The sequence below is a fragment of the Falco biarmicus genome, chromosome 1 (assembly GCF_023638135.1).
Source record: "Falco biarmicus isolate bFalBia1 chromosome 1, bFalBia1.pri, whole genome shotgun sequence".
NCBI classification, from domain to species: Eukaryota; Metazoa; Chordata; class Aves; order Falconiformes; family Falconidae; genus Falco; species Falco biarmicus.
The window spans coordinates 22,710,641-22,726,334 of NC_079288.1; the positions used below are offsets into that span (position 1 = coordinate 22,710,641).

A 15,694-nucleotide genomic window follows, 5' to 3' on the forward strand; every position below is an offset into this window, starting at 1 on the left:
GGTAGCTCCCGGCAGAAATTACCCTACAAGGGCAGCCCAGGGCTGCGGGCGCTCGCTCCGGCTCTGCCGCGCCAGGGAGAGGGATGCCTGCCGCTCCGCAGGGAAAGCGGGGGGCTGCAGCTGCCCTGTGCTCCTGGGGGGGGTTTAGGGGGCTGCCCTCACCCCCAGGTGCAGACACAGGGGGGAGGTGAGGGCGAGAAGCTGCTTTTTGCAACATGCCGGAGGTTTTTTTGGGGATGGGACTCGGAGATTTTGGTCCCTGCAGGTTTTGGGCTGTCTCTGAGGGATGTGGAGCCCCAGCAGGGAGTATGACATGTCACCACACAGTCACCTCTGCCAGCTGCTCTCCCCTCTGGGGGGAAGTTAAAGCATAAAGCGGACATTGACTTTGCAAAGAAGCAGTTCTATCTCCCTCAGCAATGGAGATGCTCACCCAAAGGTGCAATCTGACCTGCACATCAGCTGCGGGGCGCTGTGCTGCCCACCACGGAGAGGACTTGGACCCACCGGGGACAGGTACCCAGTGGATGCAGTCACCACCTTGCAGCCCCTGCAAAACCGCCCAGGGGCTGCCATCCCTACCGGGCTCAAGGACAAATAGCTGCACAAACACTTATCCGCCACAAAGCACGCCAAGACAATTCTTGTGCATCAAAACTTCTGATTTTCAGTGATGCTGCTGCTGTCGGGGCAGCTGTGGTGCTGTGTTGCAGAAAGCACCTGCTTTTTGACTCACCCCTGCTTTTACCACTGCATGGGTGGTAATGGTGAAGCCTGAGCCCCCCTGCTGCTTAACAGGCTAAAATCAAGTGAAAACACCACGGTGGCAACACGTGGTGACACCTATGATGGGTTTGCTTCAAGGTGGTGAAGACGAGGAGGCCCAGGAAGGCAGGAGGAGAGCAGGGTGGCCATGGCAGCAGGCTGATGGCACACAAAGGTACATGAGCACCAGGGTTATCTCACTGTCCTGTCTGGATTTGGTATCTTTTGAGAACCACTCATCAAAGAGGCTCCTGCAAGTTCTTGGCACAGATGCCTAGAAACCTTCCTCCTGCACGCCACGGGGCTCAGAAAGAACAATACACTTCACTGCACAGAGCATGGCAAATATTAAAAATACTAGGGCAAGAGGTCCTTGAGGGTGGTCAGCCCTCGTGCGCCTGCCAGCGTGTATCTGTGCAACAGACCCCTGAGAGGGCTCTGGAAAACATCTCCACGTTCCTGACCAGAATGCCTGCAGGTCACACCAAGCCCACCTAGCTCAGCTGTCCACGTTCGCCTGCTGGCTCACACTGCCACTGCCTCCCAAAGCTGAGACAGCAGAAGCCTCAGAGGGGCCAGAGGTGGATGAAGACAGCAATACACGCAGAACATGCAAGATGAGAGGCTGGAAGTGACCGGGTTGATGGGCAGAGGAATGTAAAGCACCAAGACCACAGTGAAAACTGGAGTCTCAGCTTTCTGCCATTTCAAGGACAAGGAAAACCCAGCATAATGGAAACACGACTTATCTAAATCTGATCAAAGGAGAAACTTTTTCATGCAAAACCTGACTCGGCAGAACTCACAGCTGTACATTACATCCCTCAACTGAACACCCTTGGCCATCCCTGAGAAGGTCCCACAGTGGAGACCAGCCCCAAGCATCGCCTGGCCAAAACCGCCACGTAAACAGCTGCTTCACAGGCTTCTTAGACCTTATTTTGAAGCAAAACACAGAGGCCAGCATGGGGAAAGAGATCCTGTGTGGGTACGGGGTCCTTGGGCTCTACTATCAGCTGGTTTTCCAAGCCATGTTCACCCAGACACGTTCCAAGCAGGTCCCCACCACACACGAGCAAGACTTTGGAGGACACACGGGTGTATGGTATTTGGGGATGAGACGTGTAAGAAAGCCAACCCTTGCTCTGGAGTCCTGCAGGTTTTCAACTGGTGCTCCCCGCTCCATGTGTGTCTTACTGTTCTGAGAATGCCTGGTAAAAAAAAAAAAAAAAAAAAAATCACAATACCACATCTACAAGTGGTTTTTTGAGGTTTTTTTGTATGCTTTTCAAAGCCCAGAGGAATTAGGAAGACGCAGGATTTCAATGATTTCTTTCAAATGTGATGATTTAAGCATGTCGTGACTAAACAGCTGCATGGGAAACCCTTGCTGGATGAGACACAGAGTGACCCATGAGCATCAGCAGCATCGTGACCGTGAGGATGCGGGCAGCTCAGAGGACCTGGTACGCTGGGAGCATGGCATGGGAGGAGGAAACACTCCAAGCTGGTATGATGGGACTTGGAAGGACCGTACACCTGCCAGAAACCCTGCTGTGCTTGCAGCTGCGCTGGCAGAGCCAAAGCAAAGCCCTTCCTCCAACAGCGCTGATTTTTTATAGAGAAATGCAAAGTGTGGGAGAAAACCAGACTCATCCCCAGATCGCAGATGGCGAAGTCGAGACCAAGGGCATGCATGGGATGGCAACAGCCAGGAATTAACCAGCTCTCCTACACCCTAGCCCAGTGCCACACCATAAAACTGTTGCTACAGGCTTGTAATCATATGATAAGGCAGACCTGGGTGATGCAAAGCACCCATCGGCCTGCTGAGAGATGCAACAATTAAATAAAAATAAGATGCGAACAGCTTCTCTCTGGTCTGTAAAAACAGCAGCCCCTGCGCCTCCGTTTCTCAGCAGAGGATCCTCTGAGCAATCGCTGTGGTTAAGCATCAGCTCGCCACAGAAAGGAAAGCAGACGTGAGCACCCCCAGCGTGCTGGGACCCGTTGATGGGGAGGGCAGCCAGTTGGCGATCGTTTCCTGCTTGCGATAATTTCCCACCCTGTATTTCCAGCTTTTTGCATGGTTCTGCTCCTTGAGAAACCAACCAGAGCTGTTACAACGCCCCAATTCCCCGCTCCTGCCAGGGCTGGATGGGCTGCCTTCAGCCCTGAAAAGCAAGAGCGGCTTTGCACCATTTTCCTGGGTCATTGCTGAAGGGAAAAGAAGGGGGTTGCTGTGGTGCCAGTTGCCTAAAAAAAAATGGTTTGAGCAACGTGATGCGGTGGAAGGACACCCAGCCCCCACACTCAGCTTATTCATTTGCCCCCGAGAGCCACTACATCTTCCCCAGGCAGCGACGGCATCTCTCCTGCCCTTCTTCTCCCTGCTACCGCTGTCGGGGCAAGCACGCCCTAAAAAAATAAACCCTGTTTTCCCGGCGAGGGGCCAGCCCCGTGGCAGGCACAGCACCGCTCGGCAGCTCTCACCCCGCGGCCACTGCGGGGAAAACCTGCCCACTTAACTCGGCACCGAGATGTCACCCGCAGCACCATCTTTTGCAAGAAATGAAAGAGAAGATGATATCACCTCTTAGGAGGGCTGCCTAAATACACGCCGTGATTTACAGCGCCGAGCCCAGGAGCAGAGGGGAACCGCTGCCCCGGTGTCACGGGAGCTGCTTCTCCTCTGTGTGTGCCGTGGGCCAGATCCTGAAGGGTGCTGGCCAAGGGCAACCCCATTAAAACCTGTTTATAAGGTGTTCAGCTCTCAGCTGATCTTACTGTAGAGGTAGAAAACACAAGATAAGGATGGACACAGATGGGGGGACAAAAAAAAAAGGACGGATTCTGGTTAGAAACCGGTGTTTGATTCGTTCTGCTTGATAAGAGAAGGGATCCAGTTCCCAGAGGTTCGAGAGGAGCTGGATAAACACACGTGGCAGGTTTATCTGGCGCTCCAGCTCCTAAGGGAGTGTTTCCAGCAGATGTAAGTACCAATTGCTCTGGCAGGCATGGCACCCGGGGAGGAAGGGGGTAGGAGAAAAAAAGCCCCTTTTTCACAGCAAAGGTGGAGGAACAGGCAGGTGCAGACACCACCTGAGCAGAGGAGGTGAGCGAGGTGTCCGTGAAGCCACCATGAGCCCCATGCAAAGCACCACGGAGCAAACACAACCCAGCGTGGTGCAGACCGTGCTCACCATCCAGGTGGTTGCGGGAAAGGTACTTGAGTCCTTCGTCCAGCAGGATAACGGGCAGGGAGATCTTCATCACAACCACCCACTGCGGCCAGCTCAGGGGGGTCACCTGGAAGATGAGCTGCAAGGTGCAAAGGATTGGACATGTCAGTAAGGAAGGTAGATGAGATTATTATTATTTCGGTTGTTTCAGCTTGTTGTATGGCACAGCTTGAAAGGGGGCCATCCCAGGTACAAGGAGGAAGGATCCAGACAGCCCGAAGAGCAGGATTTCTTCAAGGCCTGTCATGATCCCAAGGTGGCTCTTGGCCAACATGAGTCAAAAATTATGTCTTTCACCTCTCCTGCAGATGGGGAAAGTGAGGCACAAGCTGGGACTGTATGTTCATGTGCTCACAGGTGCTTAGCAGGGGACAAGGGACAATGTATCCTCCTGGGCACAGTGACACGCTTCATCTTAAGCACCCTTAGGCATCACCCGAGGCATCACCAGCCTTGGACTGCAAAAGGAGGTGATGCCTCCAAAGTGGGTGACCCACCTTCTGGAGATGCACCTCTTTGCATCACCTGTAAGGAGAGCTTCTGACTTAGGTAAGGGCTCACTGGGGCAGGAGGACTCCCAAAGCCCCATGTTGGTTCAAGTCACAGGACTTGCTCCTGAGGACACATGCTGGGGACAAACACCCCAGAAGCTTCCAGGCTCAAAGATTGCCCCAGGGATGCCCTCACCCAAAGACGGAGCCCCCTGGGCTGCACCCGAAGGTGGCAGAGGGCACTCACAGGCATGGGTTTGACGTAGAGGATGAGGAAGTGCAGAGCCATGGACATGACGATGGCCCCCAGCAGCCAGATGTTCAGCCATGGTGGCATCCGCAGCAGCGACTGGTTCTCAGAGACACTGCAAAAGTGAGGGGACTGTGTTAGCCCCATTACCTCCTGCTCCCCATGCCTACCCAAGCTGGGGGTCCCCACTTCTCTCCAAGGTGCAGGGCCGTACACTACAGCCCTTCCCTTCCAGGCTTGTTCAGCTTCAGGCTTTGCTGAAAATTGGATCTGGACACCATCCCAATGCAACCAGCCATGCATGGATCAGGACGGGTCATTAACAGGGCCAAACCATCAGCAGGTGCAGATCCAGTCCTTCCTCCACCACTATCGACAGCAACATGCTGGCTTGGAGGAGTTTATTTATGGCAAAACCCAGTGGTCCCCTGTCGAGAAGGCTTCAAAGGGCTCTGCTGAGTCCAAGCAAAGCCCTCAGCCCACCACCAGATGCTCAAAGAGACCCTACACAGAACTGGTCGCGCACCGAGCATTCCGAAGAGCCCTGCGGCCACCCTACCTGTTCAGCGCATTGCACATTTCGATCGTCACCAGCACAGACAGAGCCATCGTGGTCGGGTATCGGGACTCAAAGATCTCACAGTTGATTCCTTCAAAGATGGGGTTGTCCTCAGTGCACCTCATGAAGTTCCGCTGTCGGCACAGGAAAGCATTGGTAAATACACGGCAGAGCAGCAGCGTAGGAAAGGTGGGAAAGAGGAGGAAGAGGTCGAGTGGTTGGGGCGCACATGATGAACCTTGATTATTAGGGCTGCTGTTAAATATCCCACAGTTCAGAGCAACTGATAAAATGAAGGTGACCCAGCTTCTGCTGGGGTTGGGGCTTCAGGGCTATGGCTGGATAGTGGCTCAGAGGTTTTCACGTGCAGTTAGTAAGGTGTTTGAGCAGACACACATCTCCATCAAAAATACATCTTCCATTGCACGTGACATCGGGGCACCTGCTTTCCTACCACCTCGTTCAGACCTACGGTAATGTAAAAATCAACGCCTTTCAATGTGGGATCAGGTAAAGGAGCTACTTTCAGCTTCTTTGAATCGTTTTCCCCACTAGCAGAACCAAGGCTGGACACATGAGCCTGAGGGAGAAAATTAGCTTTTATTTTAAGTTACCCTCTTCTCCACCAGGAATGCGGGAACACCACAACAACCACAGAAGGCAGGCAGAGGAAAGACCCCAATGCCTGCATCCACGCCCTCACCCACCCGCTCAACACATCCACCCGTTCCCCTTCCAACTCACCAGCTGATGGAAGGAGACCTGCGGTCCCTCAGCGTCGTACAGGAACCACCAGGTCGCTGCGCCCACCGTGGCCAGGCCCACGTACACTGCGGCCGAGAGAAACACCCTTACCCCCAGCACCCAGCAAAGGCCCCCCACCCCATGGCACCCCGTGCCCCTCCTCGCCCCCTGCCCACTGGCACCCATGGGGGCTCACCTCCGACGGCCAGGTAGCGGAAGAAGAGCCAGCCACTGATGAGGGGCTCCTTGGGGTTGCGGGGCAGCTTGTCCATGATGTCCAGGTCGGGGGGATTGAAGCCCAGCGCGGTGGCCGGCAGCCCGTCCGTCACCAGGTTCACCCACAGCAGCTGCACAGGAATGAGGGCCTCGGGCAAGCCCAGGATGGCGGTCAGGAAGATGCTGCGGGGGAAAAATAAAAGAGATGCTAAATTAGACGAGCTCCAGGTAGCCAGAGGAAGCAGCTGTGATGTGCAAGGGGAGAGCAGACAGGCACCCTGGGTCCAAATACCCGAACTGAACATTCACCCAAAGTCCTGCAGATGAACCCACAGCCCCTGAGTCAGGAACCTGAAGTCCATGACTGAATTTTGCATCTAAAATATGTTCCTGTTGCTATTCAAATCTGCTTTGCAGTCAAAACCCAACCACTGCCACACGCATTCCTGTTCCTGGCACAAACAGCCCTGCTGAAACGCCAGGGCAAAGGATGCCCAAGGGATCCCAAGGCTGTGGTGAGGACGGCGCTGATTTACGGGGAGGGATGGGACAGGGAGGGCCACCCAGGACCTGATGCAGAGTGCATCAACCCGGTGATGACAGCCTGTGCACAAATATCTGCACCTGTCTTACACGCTGGCATGGGCTTAAACAGGCAATGGGTAACAGAACAGTTCCTGGGGGGTGGCACGACTGTGAAACTACAAAAGAAAAATCCCCCTGCCCTTGGGGAACAGGACACGGCATCGTTTGGTACCCACAGTTACAATTCTGGGCTCCGCATGCTGCCAGGGGTAGGGGACACAGACAGCGCTGCAGGTCACCTGCCCCAGGGGAGGTGTCCCCACCACTGCTCCCCCCAGCGTGGCGCTCGGCGCGGGGGGGCTCTCACCAAACGACCTCCCCGACGTTGGAGGAGATGAGATAGCGGATGAACTGCTTCATGTTGTTGTAAATGGCCCTGCCCTCCTCGACAGCCGACACGATGGTGGAGAAGTTGTCGTCGGAGAGCACCATCTCGGCGGCCGACTTGGCGACGGCCGTGCCTGAGCCCATGGCGATGCCGATCTCTGCTTTCTTCAGGGCCGGGGCATCGTTCACGCCGTCACCCGTCTGCACAAAGCCGTGATTAACAGGGTGAGAGGGCCAGGACCAGGTGGAGAGGAGGGGCCCAGGGGGTGGTGGGGTGTCCCCAGGGGACTCACCATGGCAGTGATTTCGTGGAAGGACTGGAGGTATTCGACAATGCGGGACTTGTGCGCCGGCTCCACGCGGGCGAAGCATCGTGCGTCACGGCACGCCTGCCGCTGCGCCTCAGGGGGCAGCTCGTCAAACTCCCGGCCCGTGTAGGCTTTGCCAGTCACGTCCTCGGTCTCTGAGAAGATGCTGATCCTGCGGCAGATGGCCACCGCCGTGCCCTTGTTGTCGCCGGTGATCATGATGACACGGATGCCAGCCTTGCGGCACATCTCGATGGAGGAGGTGACCTCTTTGCGGGGAGGGTCCAGCATCCCCACACAGCCCACGAAGGTCAGGTTGTTCTGGGGACACACACAACAACAACCCCAGACCCATATTAATCCCTGGGGATGCAGCCACTTCCCACCATGACACCACCCTGGGCACGGGAATTTCCCTGGCAGGAAACTTGCAGGGGGGTTCCTACCAAGAGCCCCATGGGTGCACCCTATAGCCCCAATGCAATGGGATGCTCCCGTCCCTCTGCTGCTCCTCACATCTTTTTGCTTCGCTCCCCTCCTCCCCAGCCCTCTTGGTGGTCCCCAGGCGGTGGTCTCAGCAGGCACCCCACGGGGACAGATGCTCGGTGGGACAGGGTTGTCGGCCTTGGGACCATACAGCTTTGCACCAGGGGTTGCAGAGCAAGAGCTGAGCCATCGTGCTGCCTGCTACCCCACAGGGAAACCAGAGAGAAAATACCACTGGGGCAGCTGGGAGTGGGCAGGAAAACTTTCGGAATAAGGAAAAAAGCTCCTGGAGAAAGCCCCTGGCGCTGTACCTCGTAGTGGATGAAGGCAGCGGAGTCATGCAGCTGCATGGTCTCCCTGCGGACAGGCGTGTCGTGGGTGGCCAGGGCCAGGCAGCGCAGCGTGTCGATGCCCATGCCCCAGTCCCGGATCCTGCTCAGGATCTTCTCCCGCACCGGGGCCGTCAGCGGGACCTTGGCAGTGCCCACACGGACGTGGGTGCAGCGCTCGATCACGCTTTCCGGTGCGCCCTGGGGAGTAGCGGCAGGTTTAGGGGCTGGAATGAACCTGGAGGCTGAGCATCTCTTGCCAGCACCGAAGGAAGTGCCAGAGGGAGGGAACGCACCAAGTTTGGGCAAAGGAGAAGGAAAACTCCCCAAATCTCCAGCCCGCACATCCCGGCAGGGCGGCTCAGCGCGCTAGATGGCAGCCTCCGACCGAGTGCACAGGACCACGGCCGGCAAACCCACGTCTGGTCACCAGACAGCAGGATCTGCTCTGCGGGGGATCCACCCGACTCCTACAAAACCTACGTGCCTGCCCGAGATACTCCCACAGCACAGATCCCCTCTCAGCCCTGGAGGGAATTAGGGCTGGAAATCTCTGCTGAAAACACAGGCTCCCTGCGGGATGCTCAGCGGATACTTGTGCTGCCTCTGTGATTCAGGAAAACATGTCCTTTAGCATCACAGCATCTCACCCCATCCCTGCTGACCTTACAAAGGACATCCACTGCGCTTTTTAATGTAAAACTTGCAATCCTTCTATTACTCTTCTTAAAAAGCTCGCCCAGGACAGCCAGAGCCACAGATGTGGTGGGCCCGGCAGGTCCTGACCTGACCTGCAGGACAGAGTTCACCCACGCGGTGGGAACAACAATACACACAGATTCAGCTGGGGGAAACTCCTGCCACATCTCTTCTCCTGGGAAGAAAATGCCCTTTAAAACACGATTTTATTTCTGGTTACAGTGGAAAGCTGGGCATCGCCCTTTGGGCATTGCTGGAGGGTCCCAGCCTTTTTAGTAAAGGCAAGTGGCCAAGTTTTGCACAGAGGTAACTCTCGCCTGGCCCCAGCACCAGCACACTCAGTGCCTTTTCCTCCCTCTAAACCATTTCACCTCCTTTTTTTTTTCCCCTATCACTACTGCAGACTCACCTCCTCCCTGACCACAGCGGTCTACCTGCTGGCTCCTGGACCCCTGCACCGCTAAGGGAGGAGACAAACTGCAAAGCATCACTGCCCGCTGCGCTAAGGGCCAAATCCTGCTGGGGTGTGCAAGGGGAAGGAGGGTCCTGCAGGGTGCTGAGGACCTTCTCCCCTACCTTGACGAACATCTTACTGCCGGTAGAGTTGTGGCCAGGGCTGGTGGGCGTGCAGTATACCGACATGGACTTGCGGTCGCGGGAGAACTCCAGGGTGCACTCCTTCTTCATCAGCTGCTTGATCACCTGCGGGGACAGCACAGGTCTGAGCTGGGACACGACAGGGACACAGCAGCTGGGGCTCTCTGCCTTGGCTAACAACCCTGCTGAGCCGGCACGGCACCAGTGATGGGAGGAGAAAGACAACCCCAGGAGCCAGGAGGGATAGGACAGTGCAAAAAGCAGAAGGAGCATTCCCAGTGCAATTTGTGGGGAGAAATTTTACCCCTCCAACTACATCATTGCTGCTCAGCAATGCTCCGTCATTTTATTGACCCCACATGAGATGCCAAAATGCTGCTGTAGCCTAAGCTAAAGCCCCGTTTGCCAGAGAGGCAGGGGAGACTCCCCCACACCGGGCTCCAGCTGCACTGCAGGAGGGGGAACTGCATCCCACTCATGAGAGCTGAGGGGTTCACCCTGATCCTGCACCCACAGGGGTCACTGGGAGTGGCAGCACCAGCATCACCTGAGGCTGAATTGGTTCCCATCAAATTAACCACCCCTGCAGCCGAGACTCTAATTAGGCTCATTTCAGGACATGCTAATTACCCTGAGGACTGCCAGCTAAGCAGTAACAATCGTTTACCCTAATGGTACCTGCAGGTTTGCAGGGCGAAGACAGAGCAGGGGCTGCCCCAGTGCATGGACCCACAGGCACAGGCAGCACCCGTAGACAGGCTCCTGCACCTCAGCACCCCCAACCCCCCCCACAAACCAGCCTCGACTATTGCTATTAGTTAATTACTGAAGGAGCCAAATGCCCAGCAAGATAGCAGCCGGTCCTCTTCAAACCAACCCCCACTCCCACATCCGCATCAGCACCATGGCTGCTGAGCCTGGCTCTGGGGAGGACACGTCTTGTCCCCAAAAAGCCATTTCATCAGCCGGGCATCTGGGGCCGACCCAAAATATTCACGAGAGAGGGCAGGGGGGACGCTGACGCCAGCCTTGCTCTGCATGGCTCAACCGTGTATTCGATGACTATTTTTTGTTGCCAGGCAGGGGTTGCTCGTGACAGGGACACGAGCAGCTTTTTGCACAGGACTTTCACAGCAACTTAAATCTAAATAAATCAGCGAAGGGCACAAAGGGAAAAACGCCACAACTCCTTTCGGGGTAAAAACCTTGCAAATCCAACGTTAAAAGGATGCTCTTACTGCAGCAAAACTGCGAGCGGACACTGGGGAACTGGAGAGATGTGCAAAGGGGATTTGCCCACGCGGGCAGTGACTGTGGATGTGCCAGGCGAACACCAAGCAGCTCCTGAAGGCCAAACCCAGCGCAGGGTGCAGCGGCCACACGCAGGCAGGCAGCTTTGGGGGCACAAAAGTGGTGCTGTCCCCACTGGGCGCTGCATGCTGTCAGGACACCTGGGAGCAGCCAGCCGCTGTGGAAACCCCAAAATCCCACTGGAGATTTTCAAAGCACAGAGCCACCGGGAGCAAGTTAAGAAGCAGTAAAGAAACACTGCCAGAAAACTCCCAGGAAGGGGTTTTTGTCCCTGCCCAAACACAAGAGTAAGGAGAGAAGCAGCAGCAGCTGACCCCGATGGCAGCGCAGTGATGGGCACGTGGAACGAAGCCGCTGCCAGGATGATACATGGCTGGGAAATTCCATCTCCCTTATCAGAAAGGAGTCTGGGGATTTATTGTCACCTGCTCAGAGCTATCTGGGGAAGAAACACCAGAACAGAGAGCCCTTCCTTCGAGCCAGCAAAGACACCGTAAGATCTAACAGCATGATACCAAAGCCAAGTAAACCCAGAGATGAAATAAAGCCTATTTTCACCAGCAGGACAGGGAGACACTGGAGAGCTGGAGCAGGGGAATAGCCAGCATGGGATGTTTTCACATCAAACCCTGATGTTTCCGAAGCGTAATCCCTAGGGAACAGGGTTTGGCTCATGCTATCGAGGGTGGCTGCTCAGTGCAAACCGGGCACCCGGAGATTTGCTGCGGAGCAACAAAACTCCAAACCTCCGCATCTGCAGGCGGGGCTCTGGCCATCACCAGAGGGTCTCTGGCCATCACCAGGGGGTCTCTGCTGACTGAGCAAGGACTGGGCTAGTTTGAGCCACAGGGCTCCCCCTCTCCGAAGCTCCACACAGATCTGGGTCAGTCCCACGGGCTCTGCATCAGCCCCCCAGGGCCACTGGGCTACCTGCTCCAAAACAGCCCAGCCCCCCGCAAGCCAGGAAATTGCATCCTTGCGGCAGATCCGTCCCTTAGATAGCTGCGAGTGGTTATTGCTCAAGTAACAGCTGTCCCCAAACCCTCCTCTCCCTCCCATTCCCCAGCTCACCGAATTGCAGGCATTGGCTCGCTCCACCTTGGAGAGTTTGCTGATGTCAGTGTTGAAGACGTTCATCTTCTCCACCAGGCACGTGAGGGCCGTTTCGGTGGCTTCCCCCACCTTCTCATAGACTTTTTTAGACTAGAGAGCAAAAGAGATAAAAAAAAAAGGAGCTTAAGCTTTAGAGCACGTCCTCTACCTGCTGCTCTGACCAAGGATGCTGTCACCCACTGCACCATCCCAGGGCTCCCAGAGCATCACCTTGGCATGAGTTAAGCCAGGGAAGTGGATCCCAAGGGAAAAACCTCCGTTGGCTTTGCCCCAAAACACAGGGAAGAGCATCGCCGGTCCCCCACCCCACCCCTGGTGCCCCCCGCACCTCGTTGTAGTCCAGCGAGGAGTCGTTGCAGAGCGCACAGATAGTGGCCAGCTCCACCAGCCCGTCGTACTGCCCACACTGCACCGGCTGCTCGTCTTTCAGGCTGCGGGAGAAAACAACCCCCAAATGCTTACACCAGCTGACACGTTCAGATAATACATAGCTTCTCCTATATATACCATGTAAAATTTTCGGAAAAGAGAGAGAAAGAGCCCAGTTAAAGCCCAGGCTGGGCAATAAACGTCTGGGTCCACTTTCTGTGCTTTACGAAACGGGGCAGGGATAAGCTGCAAATAAAATAGCACAGGAGGCAAATCAACTCCGGAAGTGGCCCAGAATAAAGGGGGCTGCAGAGGAGCTCAAAAAAGCATTGGACCTGAAAGCAGAGACTGCCAAAAGGCTGCTGCTGAAGATGATGATGGACCAGAAGAGGGGCAAAGAAATCTAAGTTAATGTCCGTTCCCTCGGGGGTTTCCAGTTGCTGGGGATCCAGAGGTGCTACAGAACCAGCAGCATGTCCCTTCTCCTCCCTGCGATGCTGCTTTGTGCTCCGGCGAGCCCTATGGCACCCAAGGGAGCGTTTAAAAGCAGCAGAAAAGTGCAACAACTGCATTTCTGTGGCTGTTTCCACACTGCGAACTGTGGCCTTTGCTTCCTCATCATCAGCTCTTTGCTATGTCAGGGAGCAGCCCTGAACACACCAGGCAAGCTGGATGCTACTTCTCACTCAGTGGCAAAAACGGCAGCAGTGGTTTTCAGGGGAAATCAAAAATCATTCCGGTTCCAGGAGAGGTAACTGCAGGTTAGAGCTGTATAAACCCAGCTGGTCATCTGCTTGCTGGAAAAATAATTTGTCAGGCATTTATTAGGATCAGTTTATTCCACTGCTGGTTCCCAATGGAAAGAACATTTTGGAGCCCTTGTTACAGCTCGGGAGCGGAAAACAAGGAGCAGCCAAGAAAATCTGAAAAATCTGTTTGCTGAGGGACAAGGAGCGGCGCTGGGCTGAGAGCAGGCAGGGAGAGCCGCTGCCCCCTGCCCCGAGGATGCTGCCCAGCCCCAGGCACACTGGCAGGGGGCAGGCAGAGGGTGGAGCAGGGAGCCTGAAGACACACCGGGCTGTGGTTTGATGTTTGAGAAGGTGGAAATACCAGGGGTGGCTTTTGCCGCGTGTGATCCCCTGGATATTGCTGGGAGGGGATGGGGAGACACATGCCTGTCACCAGCCGTCCCCGCGCAGAGCTGGGCGAGACCCACGTGCTGGGAAAAGCATCAGCAAAGGCGCTGGGTGCTGCACAGGGATGGGGGCAAACCCAAGGTCAAGCATGTCATATCCCCCCCGCCCCAAGGCCAGGCTACAGCAGCATAAGCATTTCAGTGCCACCAGCCCTGGGAGGATGGAGGGGTTTCTCTCCTGGACACCTAAGCGAGCTTTCCCCTCCCCCTCGACGTGCAACAAAAGCCCAGGGCTGAAGCAAAACTCAAAAGCACCACAAATTGTTGCAGAGCAGTGCAGAGCCACCCTGCAGGCAGTCCCCAGAGGGGGGACACTGAGCTTCAGGGGTTAGCAGACATGAGTCCAGCCCCTCGGTCCTCCTCATTTAATTGAAATGCACTGATTGATATTAGCTTATGACCTGGCTCACTTGTTAATGGAGATTCTTAGCCGAGGATCAAATTGGCTCTATAAATATTCATGAAATTAAGTCTGAGGCTGGGATGAATTATAGTTGCTCCACAGATGAGCAGAAAGGACCACGGTGAAGAACGTGCCTGGGATCACACAGCAAAGCGAAGGGGAGCGGAGAGTGCTCCAACCACCGGCTGAGCTTCCCATCTTCCTTCTTCCCAGACTCTCCTCGCACTGGGGAGCATCACCTCCTTTCAAAGGAGGAGGAACAAACAAACACAGCAGCAGAAAACCCCACGTGTGTAGTAACACACAGCAGGGAAAAGCCCCTGACTCCCACTCCCCATCCTCAGCTGCAGCTCAGCAAATCCCACCCCTCCCCCGAACACATCCTGACACCAGCAGGATCGTGCCCCGGGCACAGCAGCCATCCCGGCCATCCCTGCGGAGGATGCAGGGCTTGGGCAGCGCTTCCCTGGGGATTTTGCAGCTGCTTGCAGGCGTGTGGCCAGCCGCGCAGCTCCTGGACAAGCTGCCGAGCCTGGGGTGGGGTGGGGGCCGCAGCTGCCTGCTGATGCTGAAAGCGTCCAGGCTTCAGAAAATTGGAGGATGAGCATGTAATGCAAAAAAGCTTCATTCATCACTATTCCCACACTTGCAGTCCTCTCCAGTTCAAAAGTGGGCTCGTTTTCCTCGGGGTTGCTAACGAAGGCAGAGCCGAGCGTGCGGAAGCCCCGCTGCTGAGCAGTGGCACGGCAGCAGGCAGAGCTGGGGTGCATGCTCCCCATATCGTGCTGGGCAGGAGCTGGCAACGAGGGCCGGTGAGACAGTTGCCCTGGCTCCCACCGCAAGCACAGAGCAGCCACCTAACGTGTGCAAGCCATCGTGGCCAGCACCAGCGCCCAGTGGGTACCTCCGTGTCGGCAGGGCTCAGCGTGGCTGCAGACTGCCACAGACCCCCACCCTTCTCCCCAGCTCGTGGGGTGAGCCTGGGGTCCCCCAGATGTGGCCACCAGCTCGACCCTCCCGGCTTCCCCTGCCCGTGCTGCCAGCCCAGGGCCACCTGGTGTCACCCCCGAAGCGGAGGTGACCCGCACTCACATCTGTCCCTCGGGGGCGTAGGTGGAGCCGGTGATGCTGAACTCGTGCAGGCTGCACTGGGTGCCCTCCACCTTCTCCATAATGAACATCTGCAAGGGGGAAGGATGCAGACAGAGCGTTAGGCAGCGGGTTTTGGGGGCAACCCACGTGCCCAGCCCAGAGACCTGCCAGCCGGCACCAGCCCAGTGCTGGCCCCGGCGGCACTGGGTTCAGCCCCCTCCCTGGTCACCCAGTACTCCTGGCTGTCCCCAAAGCTCTCCCCTGCCTTCAGCATGTTCGCCTCCTCCAGCTCTTTTTTTCCATTGGAGAGGAGAGATGCCGAGCCAGTTCCTAAGAAGGTGCCTGTGTTTTTCTTGGAGCAGAGAAGGAACCGGGTCCAGGTTTCCGCTCCTGCCCCAGCTGCCCTGGAAAGCCTCTGTGGGGCAGGATCCGACCAGCTACCCCACCACCCTTTCCCAGCCTGCTCCCTGCCACCAGCTCGCCTTACTGGGATCACAGCTTGGCTCCAGGCACCGGCAGCATGGCAGCTCCGTAATAAAGCCCTGGGGAGCTGTTAAAAGTCCCACACGCTCTATTTTCAGTGACTTTTGCCTTTCATACTCCTTCTACTTTC

The 15,694-nt window shown here is 56.2% G+C and overlaps 1 protein-coding gene across 2 annotated transcripts in view; it reads right to left on the reverse strand.

Moving 5' to 3' along the window:
• ATP2A3 (ATPase sarcoplasmic/endoplasmic reticulum Ca2+ transporting 3) overlaps positions 1-15,694 on the reverse strand; it is a 58,806-nt gene that overhangs the window by 7,448 nt on the left and 35,664 nt on the right. The window contains exons 9-21 of one of the 2 annotated variants that reach the window (XM_056335031.1): positions 15,082-15,170; positions 12,351-12,453; positions 11,981-12,112; positions 9,578-9,703; positions 8,285-8,503; positions 7,473-7,808; positions 7,160-7,380; positions 6,248-6,450; positions 6,052-6,137; positions 5,308-5,441; positions 4,746-4,863; positions 3,969-4,086; positions 1,904-1,976 (exon numbers count right to left, since the gene is read on the reverse strand). In XM_056335031.1, coding sequence (XP_056191006.1) covers positions 1,904-1,976; positions 3,969-4,086; positions 4,746-4,863; positions 5,308-5,441; positions 6,052-6,137; positions 6,248-6,450; positions 7,160-7,380; positions 7,473-7,808; positions 8,285-8,503; positions 9,578-9,703; positions 11,981-12,112; positions 12,351-12,453; positions 15,082-15,170 — 1,958 coding nt within the window. The remainder of the gene's footprint in view (positions 1-1,903; positions 1,977-3,968; positions 4,087-4,745; positions 4,864-5,307; positions 5,442-6,051; positions 6,138-6,247; positions 6,451-7,159; positions 7,381-7,472; positions 7,809-8,284; positions 8,504-9,577; positions 9,704-11,980; positions 12,113-12,350; positions 12,454-15,081; positions 15,171-15,694) is intronic. The other variant, XM_056335040.1, reaches the window with a different exon arrangement.